At 35.7% G+C, this 27475-nt stretch overlaps 1 protein-coding gene across 1 annotated transcript in view; it reads left to right on the top strand.

Moving 5' to 3' along the window:
- DMD (dystrophin) overlaps nt 1–27475 on the top strand; it is a 2251544-nt gene that overhangs the window by 803468 nt on the left and 1420601 nt on the right. The window contains exons 18-19 of the mRNA XM_049704774.1: nt 13469–13592; nt 26064–26151. Of these exons, the coding sequence (XP_049560731.1) occupies nt 13469–13592; nt 26064–26151 (212 nt within the window). The remainder of the gene's footprint in view (nt 1–13468; nt 13593–26063; nt 26152–27475) is intronic.

Raw genomic sequence — 27475 nt, 5'->3', positions numbered from 1 at the left:
ATACCTGGTTTTGAATCTTAACTTCATATTTCACTGTGTGTTGAAAGTAAAGGTTTCTGAAGCTCTCTGTTCTTGATATAGCTATGAAGATGAAGATTATAATAAATAGCCTACACAGTTATCATGGGAGATGAATTAATTTTTTCTTTGTGAAAGCATGTGACAGGAACAAGATGCTTAAAATGCTATTTTTTCCTGTGAATTTGATTGAGTGTTAAATTAACATTTTAAAAACTTAATCTTGGTACAGGAATGTATTTATAGGCAGATTTATAGAACACAAGTGTCTACATATTTATTAACATTCAAAAGAATAGGTAAGATTAATGAACTGGGAAAAAAATCCTGAGTTATGAAGTCCAGAAAATGCTACTGTATTATTTGGATTAAGTGTTTCTCCCCAATTTGAAGACATTTTCTCAAGGGAATCTCTGTATTATGACTTCAAGATACTTTTGTGTATATGTTTAAATGCCTTCCTCACATGTTCCTTTTACACCATTTTATCTATATCTTTGGACATTTTATGTTTCTCTGTAAGAGAACTCGCATGAAAAATCCATTTGTCACCATATTATCATTATGTAGATAAGAAAATATAAGAGAAGCCAAATTCAAGTCCAGACAAGCTGTGAAAGGGAATGTGCACCCTCTAGTGCCCACATTTATTTCTCACAAGAGCATATACAGCTTTGCTTTTTGTTTTCATCAATTTTAAATAAACATCGAATTTGATTTTAAAATAAATGGCCCACGGTTTTCAACTTGAGCATATTACATTGTATGATTATAGATGTATTATTATGACAAGATTTCATCTATCACTTAAAAGAATATTTCCATTAACCTGTGTTAAGATGATTTTCTTGCACAGAACTGTGTTTCAAAGGGACTTTGATTTTACTGAAAATGAAAAATAGGCTCCACACATCTGTGGCTTAACAACATTTTATTTCTGGTCCTCTGGATCATGCAGTTTTTGTCCACGTGCTTTCATACTCTTTGGCTTTATAACTAATTCCTCTAATCTAGCTGGTTTTGACATATTAGAATTTGGGGGATTTCCTTAGTTTTTTTGTTTTTTTTTTTTTTTTTTGCGGTACGTGGGCCTCTCACCGCTTTGGCCTCTCCCGCCGCGGAGCACAGGCTCCGGACGCGCAGGCCCAGCGGCCATGGCTCACGGGCCCAGCCGCTGCGCCGCACGTGGGATCCTCCCGAATCCTGGCACGAACCCGCGTCCCCTGCATCGGCAGGCGGACTCTCAACTACTGCGCCACCAGGGAAGCCCTCAGTTTTTAAGGTGTGTTTCCCTGAAAGTTATATTAATAGAAGATGTAAAAGTGACTTCTTTTCAACCATATCACATTTTAGAAATAAATATTACCGGTATATTTTTAAATGATTGAGATTTGTTACCAAATTAAGTTAAGAAGATTATGTTCAAGTCATTTTAATCTACCACTTGTTAAAATATTTTAGTTGTTTTACTTTTTGCAGAGAAACAATATTTTTGTAGGAGTTTTATTCTGTTCAGTACAATTAACTATCCTAGAGGTACAAAGATTAATAGCAATGCCAGATAACGCATGGAGAGTTTTCTGGCATTTATAGCTTAAAAATATTAAATTGCTGGGTTTGTATTCAAGGGCATGTATTTTAAAAGGCAGTATTTTATACACATTAAACATGTAATTTGATTTGCCATAATTGACAATGAAGAAGACGCATGATTTTAAGGACAAACTTTATGTTTTGGACTAGAATCCAGATTTAGAAGCACATGTTAAATAAGGCATATTTTAGGACAAGGTAAACTACACAGAAATTGATTTTTTAGTATCTTTTAAAGATGCATTTCAGTGCAAACTGGAATCATTAAATTTTACTGTACCGAAACGATTTTTTTTTTTTTTTCGGTATGCGGGCCTCTCACTGTTGTGGCCTCTCCCGTTGCGGAGCACAGGCTCCAGACGCGCAGGCTCAGCGGCCATGGCTCACGGGCCCAGCTGCTCCGCGGCATGTGGGATCTTCCCGGACCGGGCACGAACCTGTGTCCCCTGCATCGGCAGGCGGACTCTCAACCACTGCGCCACCAGGGAAGCCTCAAAATGTATTATTTTATGAGTGATGTGCTTAAACTTATATAAAACTGGAAATACATTTAAGCTTGTAAATAAGATCACACAAACACAAGGAAAACATTATTTGATAGGACTGTTAATGTGGCAGGTTTATATTAACTGAGGACAGTGTTCTTTCCCATTCGTTATATTTTGTTTCAGGTGCTGTGTAAACTGTCAAAAAGAGTTTATAGGGTTCTTATTATAACTGGGAATCATAACATCCTTAGATGTTATTTAATTTGATTGCTAGCTGAACAGACTAATTTAATTGGAATATCAAAGCTCCAGTGTAAGCAAAGCTGACCTCAGCTTTGTATCTCAGGTCAAAATCGCTTTAATTAGTGAGATAAATAAATACACATTTAAGAGTAATTTTTTAAAAGTCCTTGTTAGTTTTTATTTTAAGACCAGTTTGATGGAAGCTTTGTAATTTTTGAAATTTAAAGGAAGAAGTAAAGGAAGATCAGAGAAGTTAAGTCATTTGTCCAAGGTAGCAGCATAAAGATTAAGATGGGTGATTAAAACTTGTGACAGCTGACTTTCAGTTCAGTGAGTTTGCACTGCACCATATTTACTTTACATTTAAAGCACACACATTTAAAGCGTACACGTACAAACACATACATTCACAAACATTACAAAAAAAATTTAAGGCAATCATTTGGCCCTGTTTTCCCCCTCCCACCAAGGAAAACACGCCCACACTATACAAACGCGTGCATATATCTGTGTGTGTATATAAAAACTATCTTGATTTAAGGGAGGTAGTTATCTAAATGTTAACTTGTTTTCTCCTGATTAAATAGGATTTTGCCCTTTAATAATATTGTATAACTGTAAAAGTACAATAATCACCATATACTCAGCACATCTCAAAATCCTAGAAATACTTGATATTTTAGCCATAACAAGGTTTGCATTGATTTTTTAAAATATTTTTAAACAAATGTCATTCAAAATTTTATAATATTTCTCTGGTTCAAATTTAATTTGTATTCTATTTATTCAATTTTTAAAAGGAAGTAACATGTGGAAACATATGGGAGGGAGGGACCAGTTTCTCCAGAAGGAAGGTTGAAGGAGAAAGAGTAGGGAGAGGTTGATCAAGAAAACCTTCACAGAAGTTGTATATCTTGGACAGAGTCTTGAAAGATGAGTAGGAGTTCATCATATGGTTTGCCATCCAGAGAGTAGCCATATACCAATATGGAATTAAAACGTGTTCTCATGTTCTAGAAATCTGAAGAAGAAAGATGATTATTAAAAAATATACTAAACAAAATTTAAAAATCTTACCTCACCTCCAGGAAGATTTCTTCCACATTGTAGTACCAGTAAAAAAGAGTCATAGTTTTGTTTCCATGAACATGAAAACGTGTGTTCTAGCTAATTAACATGTACATTAAAATTTGGTTTGTTAAGTCATCTGGTCTAGGCCTAGAGCCTTAGGATTGTGCAAGAGTTAACATATTTCACAAATGTTAATACTTTACTTTCAGGCTGCTAAAGGTGAGGCTTATAAGTTTTTATGAAATTCTATGTGCAAAGATGTTTAAAGATATAATATGGCCATTCATAACCTAGCTCACTAATCAAATTAGTTTAAGTCTGGGAGCTTGAAGGATTTATAGTTTCATAGTTTACACATGTGGGAATGATGAGTTCCAAATGGTATATTAAAAGTGACTGAATTAAAGTTTATGTAAATGTGTCATCTTAAATACTTTATGTGGCAGTCACTATATTAACGGAACACAGTAGTGCCCATTAAGAGGCTCTTCTGACATAATTAGCAGTGTTATCATAGAGTACAAATTCCATGCAATGATTTACTGTTGACAGTTCAAAATTGATAACTTTTTAAACTGCAAGTGTTCCTCTGGTTCTTTTGGATGTGTTTCTGTTTGTCTTTTATTTTTAAAATTTTTTAACATCTTTATTGGAGTATAATTGCTTTACAATGGTGTGTTAGTTTCTGCTTTAGTTTTAATTTACTTAAAATATTTACATATACACGCACCTGCAACACAGACATATATCTCCCAATTTAGACTGCAAGGAAGTATAATTGATCTAATTTGCATTATCTTTATGGAAAATTCAACTGGAGGAAGTAGAGTCCATTTGTACAATATGATCTTGAGGGAAAACTTAGACCTTTCGAATATTTGGTATATATGCACCATACTTGAAACTTCCAGAAAAATAGAAGATCTCTTTGGAAAAAAACCTTGGTTTGGTAATAAAATATTTGCAAAAAAAAAAAAAATCAAAGATATGGTTGCTCTGTTCCATGAGACTCTACAGATCTTAGTTTTGGGGGGTTGTGATGAGTACCTTTGTAAAGGAGAGAAAATTGTCACTTCACTGTTAATCATAAATAATCACAAAGATGAGATTTTAGGTTATACTTGAAAAATATAGGACAGAATATTCATCAACTGTTACAGGAAGAAAATCATTTTGTAAATAGAGAGTTAGAAGTCATAATTTTCTTAGATAAAGAAAATTTTTTTTTACATCTTTATTGGAGTATAATTGCTTTACAATGGTGTGTTAGTTTCTGCTTTACAACAAAATGAATCAGTTATATAATACATATGTTCCCATATCTCTTCCCTCTTGCGTCTCCCTCCCTCCCACCCTCCCTATCGCACCCCTCCAGGCGGTCACAAAGCACCGAGCTGATCTCCCTGTGCTATGCGGCTGCCTCCCACTAGCTAGCTACCTTAAGTTTGGTAGTGTATATACGTCCATGCCTCTCTGGATAAAGTTAGACTGGATTTAAGGGATAGAGTCTGTCTGTAATAACATATAGAAGTACATTAAGTACAGAGTGAAGTGTGTTATGAGAGTAAGATGAGAGTAATAAGAAATTTTATTGATGGGCTGATTCTGAGGGTGTACAGGCCCATTATAAGCAACTTATTCTATGTCAGTTCTTTATCAATGTTTTGTGAGAGTTTTAAAAGTGAAAAAAAAGTAGAAATGAGTGATTTTATAAAGGAAGAAAAATGCATGCACAGAATCCAAGATTTAATATGGTATTGAAAATAACTCTTCAGTGTTATTCTTGAGGGTTTTGAAAAGGTACCTGAGTTACATCTGTATGATATCTTCAGTTGGTGATTAAAGACCCAGCCTCAAGTAGTGCAAAGCGTGATAAAAAATACCAGTGGCAAAACGCTGGGGAGAATAGATAGCACCCAATTTAGAAACATGTATGGATTTAAATCAGGGGAGTCTGTTAATTTGGCATACATCTCAGCAAGGATATGTGAAAAATATTCAATGCCAGTGAACATGTGAAACCTAGGGGGCAAGGCACAGAAAATGATGAAGGAAGAGCTGCCAAATTGATAAGGAATAAAGTAAATGCGCAATTGTTACTTGGAAGCCAGGGTCTGAGTAGAAGCCAAGAAGGAGGTCTTGTTCATTTTGCTAAAAGCGGTGGAAATGTCACTGAGACTAAGCACTGAATGTGAGCCATTGGCACTCAGTAAGAGTGCACAGGAAGCCTTTTGAAAACTCTGCCTCTGCTTCCCCTTCACCCTTCCATCCTCATTGCTGGCACACAGAGATGGGGCTGGCTACTGGCAGAATACTGGAGGGAAAACAAGTGCTAGCAGCTGACAGTTAAGTCCCAGAATGCTAAGGGATGGTATTGAATGTTAGAACTTGGAGTATGGGGTGACTGTATATTACATTGAGACAAAAAGTTTTAGTAAGAAAATCATAGATATGGTTGAAGCAACAAGCCCAAATTGAAGCCACAGAAAAAAAAAAAAAAAGTAAACAATATTACATGAGCAATAGCTCAGCTTAAATCATGTAAGAATTGGGTTTAGGTTCCACCTATTGCCAAAGGAATCAAGACATCACAAAGATGAAAGAAAAGAGAAAAAGAAAGTCTAACTAACACCTAAGAATAGTACAAACTCATTGATACTTTGTTCCATTACATTTCAGAAAGAAAGTGTAACATATTAACACACATGCTTATGAATAGATATAGTTTTCCTAGGTAAAGCACTTTACTCACAACTTCCCTAAAAAATATTTGAAATCCCTTAAAAATAAATCTGTAACTTAGTTCATACAGTGTTCTGCCTATGTTTTCCTCTAAGAGTTTGATAGTGTCTGGCCTTACATTTAGGTCTTTAATCCATTTTGAGTTTATTTTTGTGTATGGTGTTAGGAAATGTTCTAATTTCATTCTTTCATGTGTAGCTGTCCAGTTTTCCCAGCACCACTTATTGAAGAGGCTGTCTTTTCTCCATTGTGTATTCTTTGCTCCCTTTATCAAAGATAAGCTGACCATATGTGCATGGGTTTATCTCTGGGCTTTCTATCCTGTTCCATTGATCTATATTTCTGTTTTTGTGCCAGTACCATACTGTCTTGATTACTGTAGCTTTTGTAGTATAGTCTGAAGTCAGGGAGCCTGATTCCTCCAGCTCCGTTTTTCTTTCTGAAGATTGCTTTGGCTACTCGGGGTCTTTCGTGTTTCCATACAAATTGTGAATTTTTTTGTTCTAGCTCTGTGAAAAATGCCATTGGTAGTTTGATACGGATTGCATTGAATCTGTAGATTGCTTTGGGTAGTAAAGTCATTTTCACAATGTTGATTCTTCCAATCCAAGAACATGGTATATCTCTCCATCTGTTTGTATCGTCTTTAATTTCTTTCATCAGTGTCTTATAGTTTTCGGCATACAGGTCTTTTGTCTCCTTAGGTAGGTTTATTCCAGTCAGAATGGCCATCATCAAAAAATCTACAAACAATAAATGCTGGAGAGGGTGTGGAGAAAAGGAAACCCTCATGCACTGTTGGTGGGAATGTAAATTAATACAGCCACTATGGAGAACAGTATGGAGGTTCCGTAAGAAACTAAAAATAGAACTACCACATGACCCAGCAATCCCACTACTGGGTATATACCCTGAGAAAACCGTAATTCAAAAAGACACATGTACCACAATGTTTATTGCAGCACTATTTACAATAGCCAGGACATGGTAGCAACCTAAGTGTCCATCTACAGATGAATAGATAAAGAAGATGTGGCACATATAAACAATGGAATATTACTCAGCCATAAAAAGAAATGAAATTGAGTTATTTGTAGTGAGGTGGATGGACCTAGAGACTGTCATACAGAGTGATGTAAGTCAGAAAGAGAAAAACAAATATATATGGAATCTAAAATAAAAAGGTTCTGATGAACCTAGGGGTAGGGCATGAATAAAGACGCAGACATAGAGAGTGGACTTGAGGACACGGGGAGGGGGAAGGGTAAGCTGGGACAAAGTGAGAGAGTGGCATGGACATATATACACTACCAAATGTAAAATAGATGGCTAGCACGAAGCAGCTGCATAGCACAGGGAGATCAGCTCGGTGCTTTGTGACCACCTAGAGGGGTGGGATAGGGAGGGTGGGAGAGAGACGCAAGAGGGAAGGGATATGGGGATATATATACACATATAGCTGATTCACTTTGTTATACAGCAGAAACTAACACAACATTGTAAAACAGTTATACTCCAATAAACATGTTAAAGAAAATTAAAAAAAAATAAAAAAATATTAAAATAAATAAATAAATCTGTAAATCAAAAGAGTATAATCACTCTCTAAAAGATACTTATGTAAAGAACAAGTTCAAGGGCGAGAGAGAGTCATGGGCATATACACACTAACAAACGCAGTAAGGTAGATAGCTAGTGGGAAGCAGCCGCATGGCACGGGGATATTGGCTCGGTGCTTTGTGACAGCCTGGAGGGGTGGGATGGGGAGGGTGGGAGGGAGGGAGACGCAACAGGGAAGACATATGGGAACATATGTTTATGTATGACTGATTCACTTTGTTATAAAGCAGAAACTAACACACCATTGTAAAGCAATTATACCCCAATAAAGATGTTAAAAAAAATAAAATAAATAAATAAATAAATAAATCAAAGTAAAGTGCAAAAAAAAAAAAAAAACAAGTTCAGTCATCTTTTGCAGTCTCTTTCCAAATCTATAAAATCGGACAAACAAAAACATTGAATGAGGAAAGACCTCTCTATGGGATTTTACATCCTGTTGCCTGAATTGATCTGAATTATTAGAACTACATGCCAACTGGTGCCCAGGCCTCCCTTAAAATCTTCACAGTCTGAGCAGCAAGCAGACGGTTACCATGGTGTTGACTCCACAAAGGCTTCATTGTGTGGAGATAACCAATTTACCTGGCAGAGTCTCTAGTCTAGAAACTGATTTAATCTTAATTCATTGAAAAGGTGTTTTTTGGTTATCCTAAACAAAAGTCGCAGTGTGAGCTGAGCCCCAGTTGTATGTCTAAAGCATTTTTTGTCAAATGGATGCTTCGCTAAACCAAACTCCTTGATAATGTAGACTGCTGCATTTTCATCTCTGTTATCTGTGGAGTTGAATACTATGTCTGGCATATAATAAGCACTTAGTGTATATTTTGTGGCAGAAACGGAGGTAGAGATGTGTTTTAAAAGGAAACATACAGTTTCACATTTTTCAGAAAGACAGATGTCTAAAAGTATTATGATTTTTTGGAAAACTATTTATTTTCAAACTGAATAAATATCCTTTACCTTTTTTTTGCCATTGATTAGAGGTGGTGGTAAAGGATAATTATAACACATGTTCAAACAAGACCAATGTAAATTCCAGGCCTGGTGAAAACTTTCTCCAACATAGGCCGTAGCAGATCTCTCCCAGCTGTGATGCCAGCTTAGCACCTTGAGTCAACTTCTAGTTTCATGGACCTGTAGGTGGATGTGAGCAATCTTTAATAGAGATACTCTGAATCAAAAGGGTGTGGGACCACAAAAACCAAGTCTAAAGGGAGAATTTGACATTGAATCGTGGGTATTCACATCTCACCTTTATGACTCAGAGAGTATTTGATGTGTGATTGAGTCAGACTAGTGTAAAGGTGAAGGGACAGATTTGACCAGAGTGACCAATGTGGATTATATCAAGAAGCCAAGTTTCCAAAATAGAAATCTTCTAGTGGATAAGAGTCAATGAAGGATTTCACTTCATTGGGGGAGGGACAAGACTGCAGTATGGCTCCTTGGCTCCCTAAGAAACTTGAAGAGAGATTTGTTTCTAGAAGTAAAGTATAGGGTTAAGAGGTCTGAAATTTTGCTCTTTATCCTAAGAAAAATGGAAAATCTTTGAGTGGCTTAATGAATGATGGTTATATAATCAGATATCTTTTAGAAATGATAATTTCACCAGTAGTGCATGGAACAGATGGGAGGGTTCCAGAAAGGTTGCCTAGAACCAGTGGAGAGGCCATTTCAGTAGTTTTGGTCACATTTAATGGCAAGATCAGTGAGGATGCCAACTGTAGAGATCCTGAGCAGCAGATAGATTCACAAGAAATAGAATGTTTGATGGATTAGACTTTGCTAAATATGTGAGGGAAGGGAGAGGAGGGTATCAAAGGTGATAGACAGTGATGCCATTCACAGGTCTGAGGACACTGGGAGGGTACCAGTTTGGGAGAGAAAATCAAACATTAGGTCTTGACATTATATATTGAAAGAGCTCTTACAGCATGCAAGTGGGATCATCCAGTAGGTGGATGGTTATGTAGCTATGGAGCTCAGAAGAAATGCTTGAAGTAGAGATATCTGTATCAGAGTCATTGATATATATATTGTGGTTAAGGTCATTAGCATGAATAAGATTGCTAGTGAGAGAGTAATATAATAGGATAGAAGATGACTGGAAATGAACTGGGCCTTGATAAACTTCAGCATGTAATAACAGGATGGAAGAGGATGAGCCTGCAAAGAAAAAATTATCCGTGGTCATAGAAATAGAAGACAAAATAAATAGAGGGGGATCATGGAGGCAAAAAAAGAATTTCAAAGAAGAGTATGGTCAACAACAGTGTTAAGTGTTGCTAGATGGCAAGAAAGTAAAACTCTCCATTGGCTTTAGTGACATGATTCCTTTATTAATATGTTTTTGTTAAGAAACAACATTGAGTGGATTAAGGAGTGAAGAGGAGATGGGGAACTGACAGGAAACTGGACAACTGTTGCAAAACATTTGCCTTTGCAGAAGATAAGAGAATGGTCAGAGGAGAATATGGAGGTCAAGAGAGTGTTGATTTTTTAATAAAGGAATCAATAAAAATGTGTTTAAATTTCCATATGAAGAATTAACTTGAGAGGGAGGGGTTGAATTTACAGTGGATACATTAAAAAAAATTGATAGACTCAAATGCCTGAGAAGAAGTAAGAGAATGAAGTACAAAATGCAGGTAGAGGGATTAGCTTCAAGTAAAAGAAGAGAAACTCATTTGAAGGGAAAGGAATGAGAAGGGCACAGGCAGGTAAGATTGGATATTTGGACATAGAAAGTGGAAGGGAGAAATTCTAGTCTGATAATTGCACTTTTCTCTGTAAAGTAGGAAACAATGTCATCTGTTGATAGGTGGAGAAAGAAGATGGATGAGAGCTTTTTTTTCATTTTGGTTGATTTTTTTTTCCCTTGTTGTTTTTTTATTTTAAATATAGCAGTGTGTATATGTCAATCCCAAAGAAAAAAGACAGATCAGAGCTTTGAGAGCTTTGGGAAAAGTTTGAAATAGTTCCTGTGGAGAGTCAGAGCTCAAGGTGAAAAAATTAAATATGGCAGGATGCTGGGTTCATTTGAGGTTGTTGATCATTGCCTTAGTCTGGGTTTCCACAAGAGTGGATCTAGAGACAAAGATTTGGTGCAGGTAGTTTTTTTAGGAAGTAATCCCAGGAAGCAAAGTGAGGAAGTGAGATAAGAAAAAGGCAGCCATTACAGGATGATACATGAGCAGGTTAACAATGGAGGCAACTGTGCTCAATCCTGCTGGGAACCTTCTGAGACACTGTGTGTAATATCCCTCAAGGTGGTTGCACTGAAGGCAAGGGAGCTGGGATATTTATCTACCAACTCCCGGCTCTCACTAGCTGAGGGTCACCCCTGAGGTATTAACATCCCAGTACTCCTGGCCTGCCCCATGCACTGGCAAGTGAATGTCCACCGGCGGAGACACACACAGATTTTTATACTGGACTAAAGGAAAAACAAAAATGCCCTTCTTAAGACATTCTGATGGAAAACATGCACTGGATTTGGTGGGTGGCTAAATGACCATAGTTGAAGACTGTTGATTTCATAAATTAACATCAATGAGAAAGATTTTTAGTAGCATGCAACAGGACTCTTAAAATCAGCATTACAAGTGAAGAAATAGGAAACCTAATAGTTAAACTTATGCAAAAAACAAATGTAGGAAAGATAACCACCATGTATGATAAAATAAAACACGATAAATATTTATAATCCATATGCAAATGAAATAAGGGATTGACATTTAATGATGTGGAATTTAGAATAAAAAATCTCTGAATTCAGATCTCTGTTTCTTCTATTTCCAGTTGGGTAGCCTTGGTAAATAAAAACTTAGTAAATATTTATTACTATGAATCAGGTCCTCTTTGAGGTGAAGGATATAATGGTGAACAAGATGAATTAAGTTTTGTCCGTATGGTACTAACAATCTGAGAGCAATTGACTTAATTTCTCTGAGCCTCCAGCTCCTCATATGAGCAGAGAGATTGGTAGTACATTACCACTGATTTTTGTAAGAAAACAAAAGGCTTTTGGAAGTGTTTTGTGTTCTGTGAAACTCTTTATCAGTTTAATTTTAAAACAATAGCCTGCAAATAACATGAAAAATTCTAACAGGTTTATATGATTTAAAGCCCTGAAATTTGAGTTGATTGAACTCATAGGCTACCTCAATGAAAGTACTCATAAAGAAGATAATTGTCTATTCTTTCCTGATTATACTAAACAACACTGATATGATCTTTTTAGGAACCACATTTTAAGGAAAGTAAGATACTGACAAACCATGGAATATCCATTGAAGTAACTAGGAGTAGGGTAGGCTGACCATCAGATATCTTCTAGTGGATTTAAAGAGTTGATTTCAACTATTTGAGGGTTGTATTGGAAAAGAAGCTACAGCATGGTGATTACAGTACATTACTTGGTGTCTTAAATCTTGTATTTGTATTTTTGGTCTACTCCACAGATTTCCTATGAAAATTGAGTAAGTCATTGATTTTTCTGGATAACTTTCATTTGTTTTTTTTGCCTGTTTGTTTTGTTTAATAAACAATTGGATTAGATGATCTCTAAATTCCCGTTATCATAGATTCTTTACAGATGCTGATAAAATCTATAGGTTCTTTCTCAAGAAAAATGCACACACATTCAGAATTGTGCCTGAAATTTCAAGTGATTCATAGACATTCTCCACCCTTGGAACTCACCTTACTCCCTTGAAAATATTTGCTTTAAGTAGACCTGAATCACCTCATCAGAGTTAATAGTTTATTCCCAGTAGCTCCATAGATATCTGCAATAAAAGAATGTTTGGGAATAACAGTGTGGGTGATCACGTATCTATTGCAGCATAACAACCCACCTCAAAATTTAATGGTTTATTTATTTATTTATCATATCTCACAATTTTGCAATGTGGGCAGGGCTCTTTGGGCAGTTCCGTGGTTCTGAGTGGAGTCAGCTAGAGCACTCACTTGGTTGTATTCAGCTGGTGTTTGAGTTGGGTCAGAAGGTCAAAGAAGGCTTTATTCACTTGCCTGGTGCTGCATGCTCTTTCACGTGGTCTTTCCACCTGGCAAGCCTGAGCTTTTGTAAAGCACTTTAGGATCCTTCAACGTCTTATATAACACTTGCCTTCTCAGAGTGTGTGTTCTACGAGGACAAGATCCAAGGTGCAAGCACTTATCAAGCCCATGCTTGCGTTACACGTACTAATATCCCTCCCATTTGCTATAGCAAGTCATATGACCAAACACAGCGTCAATATGGTTGGAGACAACACGAAGGGCATGAGTATCCGAGGTATGGTTTAATGGGGGCCACCAAAAGGAATTTTTTGTTTACTGTAAGTACATTCCAAAAAGAAAGAGAGTTATCTTGGAAAGTACTAACTTTTCAATCATGCAGACATTCAAACAAAGGCTGAGGAATAACTTATAGAAGATACTGTAGAGGTCATTGCTACATTGAGATGAATAAAATGACCTCTGTGATCATGAGACTGGATCAAAGCTGACTCCAAATTTTGAGCCATCCTGACCAGGGAAATAGTAATGCTGTTAACAGTAATAGGGGCATCAGGCAAAAGTTTCAGGTTGGGAAAAAATGGTAAATGTTGATAGATTGCTTTTTTTTCCCATATAGAAGAAAGATATAATCAAGAAATAATGACCCTTATTTTTCCCTGTCTTAGGTTGGATGTCGATATAACTGAACTTCACAGTTGGATTACTCGTTCAGAAGCTGTGTTGCAGAGTCCTGAATTTGCAGTCTATCGGAAGGAAGGCAACTTCTCAGACCTTAAAGAAAAAGTCAATGTAGGTTATGCATTATTTTTTATGTATTTTGCTAAGTTTTGCTGCTTGTAAACTCTGTGCTCTGAACTCTTATTCTCTTAAAGTTGAAAAGATTAAAGTGATATGATATAATGCTTTTAAAGATATCTTTGAAATATATTTTACATATCAAGTAGAATCAAAGTTTAGTATAGAGAAATGTTTACTGATTCTGCTGTGACTAATGAGGAATACTTTTTGTAAACCTTCTTTAACTTTTATATTACTTAGCTGTAAATTAACAACTTTGTAACATGAACTCATATTGATTTCCCTTCATATATTGTTCTTTCACCTGAAGGCTGATATTTTAGCAGGCTTGCAGAACAGAATGGAATAGAATAGACCCGACCCTTAGGAATACTAAAGACCCTGTTTGTGCTCTCACTGTCATCAAAATGTTATACTTCAAAATCATTAATAATTGTCATAAGTTATAACATATTTGCATTTTCTGGATATGTACGTATTACATTAACATAACTAAAAGTTGCCCGGCCTTTTTATTTTTTTATAAAAGATTGTTTGCTGGTTTTATTTCCTACTGAGACATTATAGTTTCATCCTTTGCAATAGGGATTTTTATTAATTTAATAAGAGCTGTTTCATCTTCAGGGACATTATCAAGGCTTTGATTTTTCAACTTCGACTTATAAACATCCATTTTTGGTATATAATTGGCAATAGTTTGTGAGGAAATTTCTCACAGGCAGAGTGAATATTCTGCAGTGGGCAGGCTAAAGAAACAGGTATTCTGAATGTTAAATAATTTTAGCTATAGGAAGATCACATGTGCGGATTCACTCTGCTTTATCTTTCCAGCATTTGATTTCATGAATTACAAAATCTATTAGATGTTTACAAATACAACACTAACACAGATACAAGGGAATACCTGCCGTGGGGTTGGAACTTTTGGAGAACAAAAAAATCTTCTTCTAGGAGAAAAAATTCTGTTTTTTTAGGCTGCTTGAGGGGGAGAGAGAATTTCATCAACATTGCTCAGAGTTGACTGTTTATAAATGGGAAAGTTATTTTAAATTTCTTATTGGCTTTCTATGGTATTCTGTTATCAGCTTAATAACGGACTATTATAGATAGTTTCAAGAAAAGGGAATTATGATTATATTGTTAATGTTTTAGTTTTAAAATTAAACTGAATGATAACATGTAGAAAATAGCGAAATATCTTATTTCAGAGTATACTTATTCAAAGGTATATTCTTTGTTATAATTTTTGAGGGAAAGTCTACAAGTAGAAAATTACTTAGAGAAGATGAACTCTAATTATGTTTTGGAGTTCATGTGACATACTCGACCACTGAAAGTATGAATCACCTTGGGTAGACATTTTATTAGCTAATTAAATATTTTTTATCTATCTGAATAATCTACTTAACTGTTTGCCATCCTATTTCTGTGTCTTAAAATAGCTTTGATCAAGCAGGAAAATTGAATTCTAGCATTTCCAGACTATAAATTTAAAAATTTCCTGTTATCATATGGTTACCTAGAAGCAATTTGCATTTAATCAATAGTGTCCAGCAATGAGAGACTGCAAGTGCTAAAAACAATGTACAATACTGTATGAGTGGTTTTCTGATGCTTCGTTGAGTCACCTTTATCAACTTTTACTCTCATATTCTGAAATAAAAACATCATTCTTAATTGCCTACTAAAATAGGACATGAAATGATTTACCTAGACATTTCCTTCAGGCTAAATATAAGGTATATGTATTTAAAAAAATCCTTGAGAGAAATACATAGTAATGGTGATGGATATGCAGTTTAGGCATACATTAATTTTCTTGCTTCTTCACCTGTCAGTTTATGTAGGTTATTTTGAACACATGGGAGGCCTATCTCATGAGCTTGAGTGCTATTAATTCATTTTTAGGCATTCATTAAAAATGGCTAAATAATACCTCCTCTTTTTTTTTTCACTTGAAGTAATAAATGAATGAAGGAATCAAGCACTTTCAGCCAATTAAAATATCCTAGGACGCTGTCACTTCAGATTTATATACTTTTAAATCTAACAAAAATTTTCCTTCTCTATTAACAATGTGTTTTATCCATACAATTAACATAATACACTTTTTTAAAAGTTGAGTTCTAGGGGACATATCTACTCAAAGTGTGGTCCCTGGACAACCAGTATTGGCATCATCTGTGAGCTTCTTAGAACTGTAGGATTGATTTCAGGCTTGATAAATCAGAATTTGCATTTAAACAAGATCCACAGGTGATTCCTACGTACATAAATGTTGGAGAATCAATACACAATGGGAGACTTCACCAGACTCCTAGGTGTTCTTCACTCATTCTGTTAATGTCACCATAGTTCAGAATTTCCAGCTGACTTAACAGGTATAGCTACTCAACTTCTTGAACTGAGCACATGGTAATGTAAGTTAGTAATTAAACCAACAAAACAAGCTCTTCTTACCCCAAGGTGATTTTATACCTCTACAGTGTTCTCCTGAAAAGCTTTCCTACTAGCCATTAAGGTCAATAGGCCTTGGGCTCTTCCTGGGACTTACACTTGCTTACACCCATACCAAATCAACTTTTCACCAAGTTCTGTGGGAAATCTTCAAGCCAATTAATTCTACCGTTCCCTTATCTCTGTTATCTGTGCTTGCCACGGAGAATATAGGAACCTCTATTCACCTGTCCTTTCTTGTATCTTCGTCTCTATGCTCTTCTGTACTCTTTCCTCTGTCTCACTTTCTCTTCTTTGTGCTTTCTCACACTCATTCACTGTGCACTCGGAAACCCTTCTTCCAAAACAGACTTTCTCTCCTGTATACCCGTTTTGTTCATATATGGAATTTATCGGGTCGGCCAAAAAGTTCGTTCGGGTTTTTCTGCAAGATGGAAAAAAGCCCGAATGAACTTTTTGGCCAACCCAATACTTTTACCCTTAAGATCACCACGAAGATTAATGACTCACTCCTCCACTCCTTTAGAATTGCTAGTTTACTCACTTCTCAGGGTCACTTCCAAAGGTACCACCCTTAATGTAAAACTGTCACTTCCCTTGTGTTTCATGCCAAGTGGCCATCTGTCATTCACCAATTTATTCTATTATTTTCTCTTCGAAAACTTTGGCATCAGGTTCACAGTCTCCTCCACCCAAGTTATGCCTTTATCCTTAAAAATCTCAGCCCACGTGGACTATCTTGCTGTCTCCAAAAGCTTCCATTTCCCTCTTCTCCTCAATTCACCTACCCACTTGCATTAACAATACTGTAGATGTTTCGCTGCCAGACATTACTCCATTTCGGAAAAAACACACTTTAATAGACTCATCAGTAATTCTTCCTAAGCTTTCCATACTTCCCTAGTAAATTTTCTCAACTTTTCTTAACTATTATTTCAAGTTTTTATAGGCCTCTTAAACTTTTCCCCACCATTTACAGTAGGTGACTTTCCCTCCTACTTTAGTTAAAATAATCTCTCTTAAATTATGTGTATTTGTGCTCACGGTCTCTTTATTTCCCTCTGCCTTGGTGGTAGAGACTGTGTTTTGGCTCATTAGGGCTATTCTCAGGGGGTGTGTGTTCAATATCTTCACTGTCTGTGTCCTCAGGAACCTGCTTCCATTCAGCCACACATCCATTTCTTCAATGTCTCCCTATTTTCTGGGTCTTTATCATCAGCCTTTAAACAGGCTGTTTTTCCATCTTTCCATCCTATCCTATAAATATATATGTGAATATTTGTGTGCCTTATTTTCTCAACTTCTCTGCAGGACTAGACCCTATTAACCTCTTAGTCCTTCATGAAATTCTTTCCTCCTTTGGATTATGGAATACCACTCTCTATTGTTTACCTTTTTAACGTTTTTGCCGTTTTGTTCCATCTTGTTTTTCCTTTAATATTGAAATTCTGTACAGTTCTTCCCTTGTTTTCCTCTCTAGATTATCCTCATTACTTCCCATTCAAATAGCATCTATTTTCTAATGACTCCCAAATGTGTATCTTTAGCTCGTGTCTCTCCCTTAAAGCCCAGTCCAATATATCTAATTGTGTAATAGACATATTTACTTGAATGTTTGCCTGCAAACTTAAACTTCAGTCTCTCTCCAGCACTCCTTTATTCCTTCTTTTTACTTTTCTTCTTCCAGCAACCTCATCCAGAAACCTAAAAGCTAACTGGGTCATCTAGATTTTTTTTTCTACCATTCACACGTCTACCCTTTGACAAGTTCATTTAATCTCATTCCCTTAACAGCTCTTGAAACTGTCCAGTTCTCTCTATTCCCATCACCACAACCCTGACTAAAGCTAATATTATGGCTGACTTTGGTTTAAGATGACAGTCCCTAGCTGGTCTTCACTGCCACTAATGTTGTATTACTTTAGAAGTTTTCACATCACTTCTGCCAGAGTGAACTTACTAAAACATAAGTAGTATCCTGTTATGCCTCTGTTTACATTCATTTGAGAAAAAAAAAGAGCAGCCACTGAGACCCAGGAGCTGGGTTGGCACTGCAGTTAGGCCTTGGAGGTGCTAGATGCTGTACTAGTACTTGCAGCTAGTCTGTAATGTTCTCATGTTGAATATGACAAACAACTCCGAATGCTCACCTCAGACAGGGCCACTCCACAGTCATGATGGATCACAACAAAAACGTGACCATTGTGTAATTATGTCTCAATACAGTAAAAAATACTAACATTGTCCAAACCACCCAAAATGACCAAATATCCCTCCTCTTCACTAATATGACAGATTATGCTCCTTTACTAATCATGGCTTTAGCCTCTACATTCTTTCTGCCATCTAGATAAGAAGATTTAAGATATCCAATCATAGAATCACCTCCACTTCCTTACAGCGTCTAATTAAAGGCAAAGCCTTGCTTCCTTGACCACCCACATCACCTTACACAAGCCCAAACCCTATAAACTATTTGTAACATCCTCTTAGAGACATACCCCCATAGTTCCCTATTACATGCCATGTCTCTTGTTGCAACTAGTAAATCAACTTAACTTTGTTCATCTACAGGCAGGTTCCTGGTGGCCTTTGACTGAAAGGCATTGGCAAAGTCACTGTCTTCATGTTGCCCTTATGCAGACTACCATGACCTAATTCCTTTTTACTTATCCAAGCTGATTTCTCGCCATTGTTACATTGATTATATTGTTGGTTTCTAGAAACTAGGGACTGGAACTTAATCTGATTGGGTTTTGTTTGTTTGTTCGTTTGCTTTTAGTTTGGCTTAGTTTGGTTTTGGTATGCAGTGTGTAACATAGGCGCCTGGTATTTAATCCAATTAATGTTTGATTATGTGAATAAGTGATTTTTTTTCAGTTCTGCAGGCACGTTTTAAGTCAGGCTCTGCTACCAATATGAAGGATATAACAACTTCTGAATAAACATTTGAGTGAATAAATTACTTTTTCTGTCAAAGGGTAAAACTTCATTATAGAATCTTAAGTGAATAGAAAATTAATTGCTTCTATAGTCAGAGTAGGACTCTGGGGGATGTGGAACTTACTTTCATATTAATTAGAAAAGATGTCATGAAAAGAAGAGGCCTTTAAGAGATGCCGGTAAAGAAGGAGGACAAGAGGTCATGAGTGTTTTTAATCAGCTTATTAAAGAACTAGTAAACTTCTCTTTCCTGTATACTTTGCTTAAAACTTATGTTAATTATGTTTCTTTTTTTAAATAATACAACTAAATTGCCTTTTTTGATCAATTATCTTATTTTTTGAATTATAATTTACATACAATATTAGTTTCGTGTGCCCAGCATAGTGATTTGAATTGCCTTTTATTTTGCACTTGAAGTTATACACTTTAGAATTCATAACTTCCTGATGATCTCAGAATTTTCATGAGCCCATTATATATTTGAAAATGTACAATTCATTGCTCATGCAATGGTTCACTCATGCCTTTACTTGAATTTATGTGTACTAGATACTTTAGAATCTTGAGTAGTAGCTTCTAAACATATGATCATATACGGAATATATACTGAGTAAAGTATTTTTCTCTGTTGAGAAAAAATAATTTCAAAACTGCGTTCTGTTATAAAATATATACTTTTACAATTAAAAATATTATATCCATATTATACATATGTATTCATACACATACATATATGATAAACAGATACATAAGGAAATAGGCACACATACAGAAAAGCTGGATGAGTTTCTAGAGGAAGAAAGATTATAGAAAGATCTTAATGTCAAGGGCAGATATGTTTTCATGAACAAGGTGATTTGAAAGAGGTTGTTTTAGTTATCGGTACTTAATGCTTTAAGAAGCATTGTACCTGGCAGGAAAAATATTTGGAGCCTTTCATGAAATAAGTTTCTGTAAAGTAGTGAGGGCTAAAATCTGGCTATAGATATTTGGACTAACATTGAAGATGAAATGCATAGAAGAAAATGGGTGTCATCGTTGAAGAACATTCAGATAATATTCGTGGCCTTGAAAACAAGGGGGAAGCTTTTATATATATACATATATATACATACATATATATGTATGTGTGTATATATATATATATATATATATATATATCAATAAATAGAGAGAGTTGGAACCATGGAAGAGGAAGAAAGACTGAAGATGTTGAAACATTTGAAAAACATCTGAGAAAAAAGTAATCCCCAAGTTTCTGAGACCAGTAAAGTGTTGTTACACTTATTCCCTAGTGGATAACAAAACATCCCCACATGTCAGCATAGCCAAAGATTTTGCACAGTCTGGAAATACAGGAACAACTTAATTAGGGTACTTGAAAATACTATAATTCTCTACTTGACAAATGGGAATACTTGTTTATTTGCTACTGAGTCCAAAGAATGCTGGTTAGTACCATAGTCAAGAAACATTCCCTTCTCTTTTGTTCAATATCAAGTCTACATTTTACAATCTCCAGTATTAATTTGGATCGTAATAATGCGGCTTTAGTTTCTTCCTTATGAGATCAGTGTCTCTGTCGCCTTGGTATTTCATTCCATTTCTGTTAAATTCAGCGTCTTCTAGCCTTATGATTTTATGTTGCTTTTTTATGAAGTCCATGATATCTCAGTGAAGATGCCAGAACTGTTTCCTGAACTTTTGTTTGGTAGACCGCTGTTGGGAGTTTATACTCCCTCTAATTTTTTTCAATATGATATTTTTTCTTTATTCTGTAATAAATGTTACAAGTACCATGTTGGGGTTTTTTTCCCCTTTGTTTTCTCTTCCTCAGCCAAGGCAGGATTCTATTAAGTTTTGAGTTAATGAACTTTACGTGGTGCTACTTGTTTTCTATTTGGGTCATTGTTTATTCCTGTTTTCAGGACTACATAACAGTCCTGTTGGAGAGTGAGTTTTGCCCAACTCTCAATCTCATCTGGAGTTTCCAGGAGACTTTCATTGAATCCAACTTTACTTTCCTCAGCTTGTAGCACCTAAACTCATGGGCTGTTTCTGTGACCACTGTATGTATAACTACCAGGATTGTTACACATGTACACCTTCATAGAGCTTTTGAACTGTGGGTGGAGTGGGATAGACTGTAATATTGTATATGGAGGCATGATGCTATGATAGACCTCACTTTATTATGCATCTGCTATGTACCAGGCACTATTCTAGGCACTGCAGATAGCGTGAAGAAGGAAATGCAAAAGGATATGTGACCTTATACGTTTATATTCCTGTGGGCAAGGTGGAAATTAAGCAGATTAATATGTAAAACGTATAGAATGTTAGTGATAAATGCCAAAGATGAAAATGAAGGGGGAATGAGAGCTAAGGGTGTGTGTGTGTGTGTGTGTGTGTGTGTGTGTGTGTGTGTGTGTGTGTGTGTGTGTGTAGATAAAGTGGCAGTACAAGGCCTCACTGAGAAAGTGCCATTTAAGTAAAGATCGAATGAGGAATCTACAAATACCTGAGGCAGGACCATTTAAGGCAGAGAGAAGAATAAATGCATAGCCCGAGGAGGTAGGAGTGTGCCTAGAGTGTCAGAGAAAAACAGAGTGTGTCTGGGGCTGAAATATCAAGGTGTTTAGTAGCAGAAGAAGTCAGAGAGGCTAAGGAGATTAAAGTCAGGTGAAGCTATGGTTAGGCTTTGAGCTTTTACTCAGAGTGAGAAGGGAAGCTTTTGGACAGTTGAGCTGGCTTTCTCTGTCAGCTGTGTTGAGAATGTATCATTAGGGAGCAAAGACAGGAACCAGGGATACCATTTAGTATGCTATTTTGAAACATCTAGACTCACGAGAGATGATGGGGGTCTTTTGACTAGTGTGGTAGTAGTGAGCACAGTTATAACATTGCTTTCTGGATGTCTTTTGAGGTAAGAACCCATAGGATTTTCTGATGGATTGCCTGTGGGGTTTGAGATAAAGAGTCAAGAAGGATTCGAAGTTGTTGGCCTGAACAAATGGAAATATAGATCGAGGTCTAGAACACACTATATTTAGAGGTCGGGGAGATGAGGGGGAACCAGCATGGGAGACTGAGTAAAGGCAGTCTTTGAGGTCAGAGGAAGTTGTGTTTGTAGTCTAGGAAGCCAAATCAATATTCCCAAGAAGAGGAATCCTCTGAATCAAATTATGGTGATAAATAAGCTGAGGACTGAGAATCAGCCATTGACACTTTCTGAGTGTCAAACAGCAGGTAAGCAGTGGGGACAGAATTCAAACCACCTGAGAACAGAGTGACTCCAAAACTTTTCATTACCTTCTTTCCTGTCTCCTTGCTACCCTAAATTTTCTCATTTGTAATCAACTATCTAGAGGTGTGTCTGAAATGAAATTTTCTGGGCTCTTCACTGTCTTGTTCATACTCCTCAAGGCACATTTATGTCAGTTTTTCTCTTAATTTTCCAATATTCTTCTTTAAAATGTTGTTGCTTATCAGAACCCAGGTATCATCTAAACATTGACAAATATGTGGAGGCTACTAACTGCTTCTTTCTCAGACCTGTATCTCTATTTATGCAGCAGTTACTCAGTTTGCAAGTAGTATACATCGGCAATGGGGTACAGTAATTGAGCTGTACACAGTTGCCAGTGAGCCTATAGACTGTCAGTGTCCATACCGAGTGGCCAGGCATTCCTTCTGATACCTTGGTGCCCATGCTGCATTAATGGGTAAATATTTTGAATACCATCCCTGACTACATCCAAACTATCAGGTTACTTTTACTGTGAGTTGGAATAAGATATGTTCAAATCTGTTTGATTCATCTTCATTGAAATACCCCTAGAAGCAGCAGAGTATGTTTGAAAGAGAGCTTAACTTGTAACTAGATCATCAGGGTTCTAATATTCGTCTAAAACTTTCTACTTCTATGATTCTTTTTTTGGCCACACCGTGTGGCTTGCGGGATCTTAGTTCCCCGACCAGGACCAGCAATTGAACGCATGCCCCCTGCAATGGAAGTGCAGTATCTTAACCACTGGACCACCAGGAAATTGCCTCTACTTCAATGATCTTGGATATATGACTTAATCTTCTTTGCGCTCAATTTTCTCTTGTGTAAAATAGGATAAAATAATGCTGATTCTATCTCACAGAATTATTATGAAATACATATGAAATCATGTAATACACAGTAATTTGGTACACAGTGTAAGGCATTCCATTTTTATCATGGTTATCTCAGTGTTTTCAAATGTTTCACAGACCTCTCTGTGCCTCGCTTTCCTCCTCTGTCAAATTGGGAGAATAATAGTACCTACTCCAGAGATTACTGTTTTGTTGTGGTGATGATGGTGGTTATTGTTATATAAATTAGAATAATTGGAATAATGTGGCTAACCAAACAAGGTATTTAAGCTCAAATATTACCCCTGAGATATTCAATTATGTTTGTCTCTCTGTTAGTAATACTAATTGATTATTCCATTAGATGCTTAGAATAAAGAGATTATGATCATGACATTAAGGAGGCCATTGATAATCTTTTCATCATTTATAAAGACAAGATGGTATTCTGATTCTACTCTTCATATAATTTCATATTAAAAAAACAAAACAAAACTCAATGTAGATAAAATAGAAGCCACTGTGTTAGAAAAGGATAATTCTAAAACTGTTTAACTCAAAGAACACGTTTGTTCTCATTGTTCTTGTTGTCATTTTGTTGTAGTACAAGTATTTTTCTTATTTTCTCTTTTTTTTGAGCTGATGTAGTTAAAATTTGAGATGCCCCACATCCCGCTGTAGCTCTTGGTAGTTGTAAATATTTGAATATTATATATTTACTTAGAATGTGCTTATTTTTCTCTTCTAAATGCTCAGAGTCCTTTGCAGATAGCATTTACCTTTTAATGGAGAACAAATTTAAAGTATTGGGAAACGTGTGCCAATTAGATGCTAAGGACAGAGAATTTAGAAGACCAAAGTCGAGAATTAAGAATATGTGAATTTTGGAGCTTCGTCTAGGTTCTTACCTTTAACAGTATATTGTGGCTACTTTATTTTCATGGACTTTTCAGTTCAAGTAGCAAGCTAGAACTTTCCTTGGTTCTGTACACACTTGTGTAAACAATTCAGTAATGTCTTTGTGAAGCTCACTTTCAAGATAACCCAGAAGTTTCACCTGCTAATTGATGCGGCATCCTGGGAGCATATAATCCCCAAGCACCATAGTCTGTGTACTTGGAAATTTTCAAGTAGAATCCAAGATAGTAAAATGTTTCTATTACCTTTGGAGTTTTGCTACTGATGAGATGAAACTGAGTTCTCATTTGCTGCCCTTGATGGCATAATTTAAAACGTATATATTCCAGCTAGTCTATAAATACTTTTTAAAAAAGGCTGTCCTTTTATAGTGTTTTATTTCATTTATTGTGCTAAATTTTAATTTGTTTTCTTGTATATTACAGTTTTTCCTGATTGGATGTATTGTATTGTCTATAGGCTCTTTTAGCATTTTGCACTCTTTGACCTTAAATCCAGTAATTTTAGTTCATGAACTCCTTTTAAAATAAATTTAAAGAGCTCTCTGTTCACTTGTGACTACTACTTTAAATTGGAGAATCTTTTTAAATATTTAAAAATATATGGATTATTTTATGAACGTTTCCAGCATTTGGTGTGCTCGGGGAATAGTCCAGTCAAGATGATTACTTACTTCTCTGACAGTGTTTGTGATGTTGCCATATTGTATATATCTGTATTTATGTCTACATATCTTATCTGTCTGTCTTTAACTATTTGCTTTCAGAGGGAAGACACTAGATCTGCACTGTGCAATTACAATTGACACTTGACACATTGTAACTTTTAAAATTTAAGTTAAATTAGATTAACTTAAATTAAAAATTAATATCCCCAGTCATACTTGCCATGTTTTGAGCACTCAATACCCACGCGTGGCTAGTGGGATGTATTGGACAGTGCAGATACAGAATATGTCCATCCTTGCAGAAAGTTCTACTGAACGATGCTCCACGGAGTGTGCATGTATCAATTATATGCCTCCCACCTGTACTCCAATTCCAATTAAACTTTGGAATATTTGTTTAAATGCCTATAGATCTAAAAGTTTTAAAAAACAGTCTGATGTAGAATAACCTCCTGCCACAAACTCAAGTGAAATCTTTGTATAATGCCACTATTAAATCACAAAAATAATGTCTCACTATATGTTAAATACATTATAGCTTGCTTTTTCTGCAGGTTGTTAGGTTTAGGACATATAACATATTGTTATAGCCACAGGTTTTAATGACTATAGTAATATAGTTCTACTGAATCATAGCTTAAAATTGTCTCTGTAGAGACATTATTAGCTAAACGCAGCAGTATCACATGCTAGATTTTGTTAAGTAATTGTGTTTTTGTTGTTCAAAAGTTAACTCTGGTTAGGAGAAATGAACAAAGGAATTTAGAAAGCTTTATGAAACTGAATCTAATTTTCCTTGAAATGGGAGTACTTTGACAATCCTAGAGAGAGAAATTAACCCGCAGTCTTGTACTTAGATAAATATGGGGTTTTTTTTGGTAAATTATTTATGCTAGTATACTTTTTTCCGATTGTATATACTTACTGGATTTTCTGTTTGATTTTTAATAAAGACTATATACTTATGTTAGCATTATCAGTGTTGTATTTTTAAAAGATAAATTCCATTTTAATTATCTGACACTTTATCATTTCATTGTTATGATTTGCCTTTGTTGGTTCTTTTTTTGGGAGGCAGTCTTAACTTACAATGCCTCAGAAACTATTACGTAAAAAAAGTTAAGAGTAGACATCTTATTACAAAGAATAACAATTCAGTATGAAAATGGCTTGTGATTCATTGCCATTTTGATGCTTCTAGTGCCAAGAACTTGAGAAAAAAATCTTTAGATTCACATGATAAGCTGACAGAGTGAAATATCTTAAGGCTTGAAAGGGCAAGTGGAAGTTATAATTACTGTATAGTTTCACAATCCTTTTATTGAATACTCACCTTTGCTATCATGCTGCAGGCCATAGAGCGAGAAAAAGCCGAGAAGTTCAGAAAACTGCAAGATGCCAGCAGATCAGCTCAGGCCCTGGTGGAACAGATGCTGAATGGTAATTACACAGAGTTGATTTAGATAATCTTCTTAGGGATTTGATAAACACATAGGTTCATGTTTATCAGCAGAATTATATCAGACAAGCCCTACCTGAATGAAAATTTAAAGTGAGTTTGTGAGCTTTTATTATTCTTTCTTAATGCTAAGCAAATTATTAGAGGAAATTCAACTTTGAGTCCAATGGAAGAAAATGGCTTGTGGTAGAATACTGTATCAATCTGCTGCCGAGAAATCAGTTTTAGTGCAAATCCTGCTAGCATTTGTCCAAATGGTTTAAGAAAACAAGATTTGCAGAAATAATTGGAAATGTAAGCGATCATATAATATACATAAAGTGATTATAATCTGATTTAAAATAATTTTGCAGTATATTTTTTTCCATACCTGTTTGCTAAGGTATTTATTTTCTATATTGCTTTTCATTTTTTAACATGTTTAAAAGAAAATGTCTCCTCAGGGGAACTTTTTTTTTTTTTTAACTTCACCTACTTCTGAGTGAGGTAAAAGTACAAAGCTAGCAAAACATATTTTTAAATAATGAATTAAAATTAATTATTGCTAACACTTGGTACCTCAAAAGCTGTCTGAACAAAATATTATTGACATCAATTGTAAACAAAATTTTTAATTGTCATTGTTATACTATTATATTCATTTCTATAAGTATAAGTAGGTGTAAGTAATTTATGAAAATCAGGGGTAATGCTATTTCTAAACAAGGTTTATTTTATTTTTCAAAGGATATGTTTACAAGAATATCATAAGCAAATGTAACAAATGTTTTTGTTATGCATGTCAGCTTTTTCCAGTACCTGCCTGCATTCTGGGGCATAAATTCTGTGTATGAATTATTTTTTGCCTTAATTGCCATGTTGGCATTAAAAAATTCAATGATCTTCCTAGGAAGTCAATTCATTTTCTTCTTCTAATGAGCCCCCTGACTGTATTTGGTTAAAAATAAAAACAAGCAAATATGACAGCTGAGGATTGGGTTAACAAGTTAATGAATATATAGAAGATGAAAAATACAAAAAAGATTGCTTTTTATTTTTTAAAAAATTTTTAATTTTTTTTTTTTTTTTTTTTGCGGTACGCGGACCTCTCACTGTTGTGGCCTCTCCCATTGCGGAGCACAGGCTCCGGATGCGCAGGCTCAGCGGCCATGGCTCACGGGCCCAGCTGCTCCACGGCATGTGGGATCTTCCCGGATCAGGGCACAAATCCGTGTCCCCTGCATCGGCAGGCGGACTCTCAACCACTGTGCCACCAGGGAAGCCCCAAGGTTGTTTTTTAGATGCATGTTTGCTGGATGGTTTAAC

This window comes from Orcinus orca, chromosome X (assembly GCF_937001465.1).
Source record: "Orcinus orca chromosome X, mOrcOrc1.1, whole genome shotgun sequence".
NCBI classification, from domain to species: Eukaryota; Metazoa; Chordata; class Mammalia; order Artiodactyla; family Delphinidae; genus Orcinus; species Orcinus orca.
Note: the sequence above shows the minus strand (reverse complement) of the source record. Positions and strands in the feature narration are given on the sequence as shown.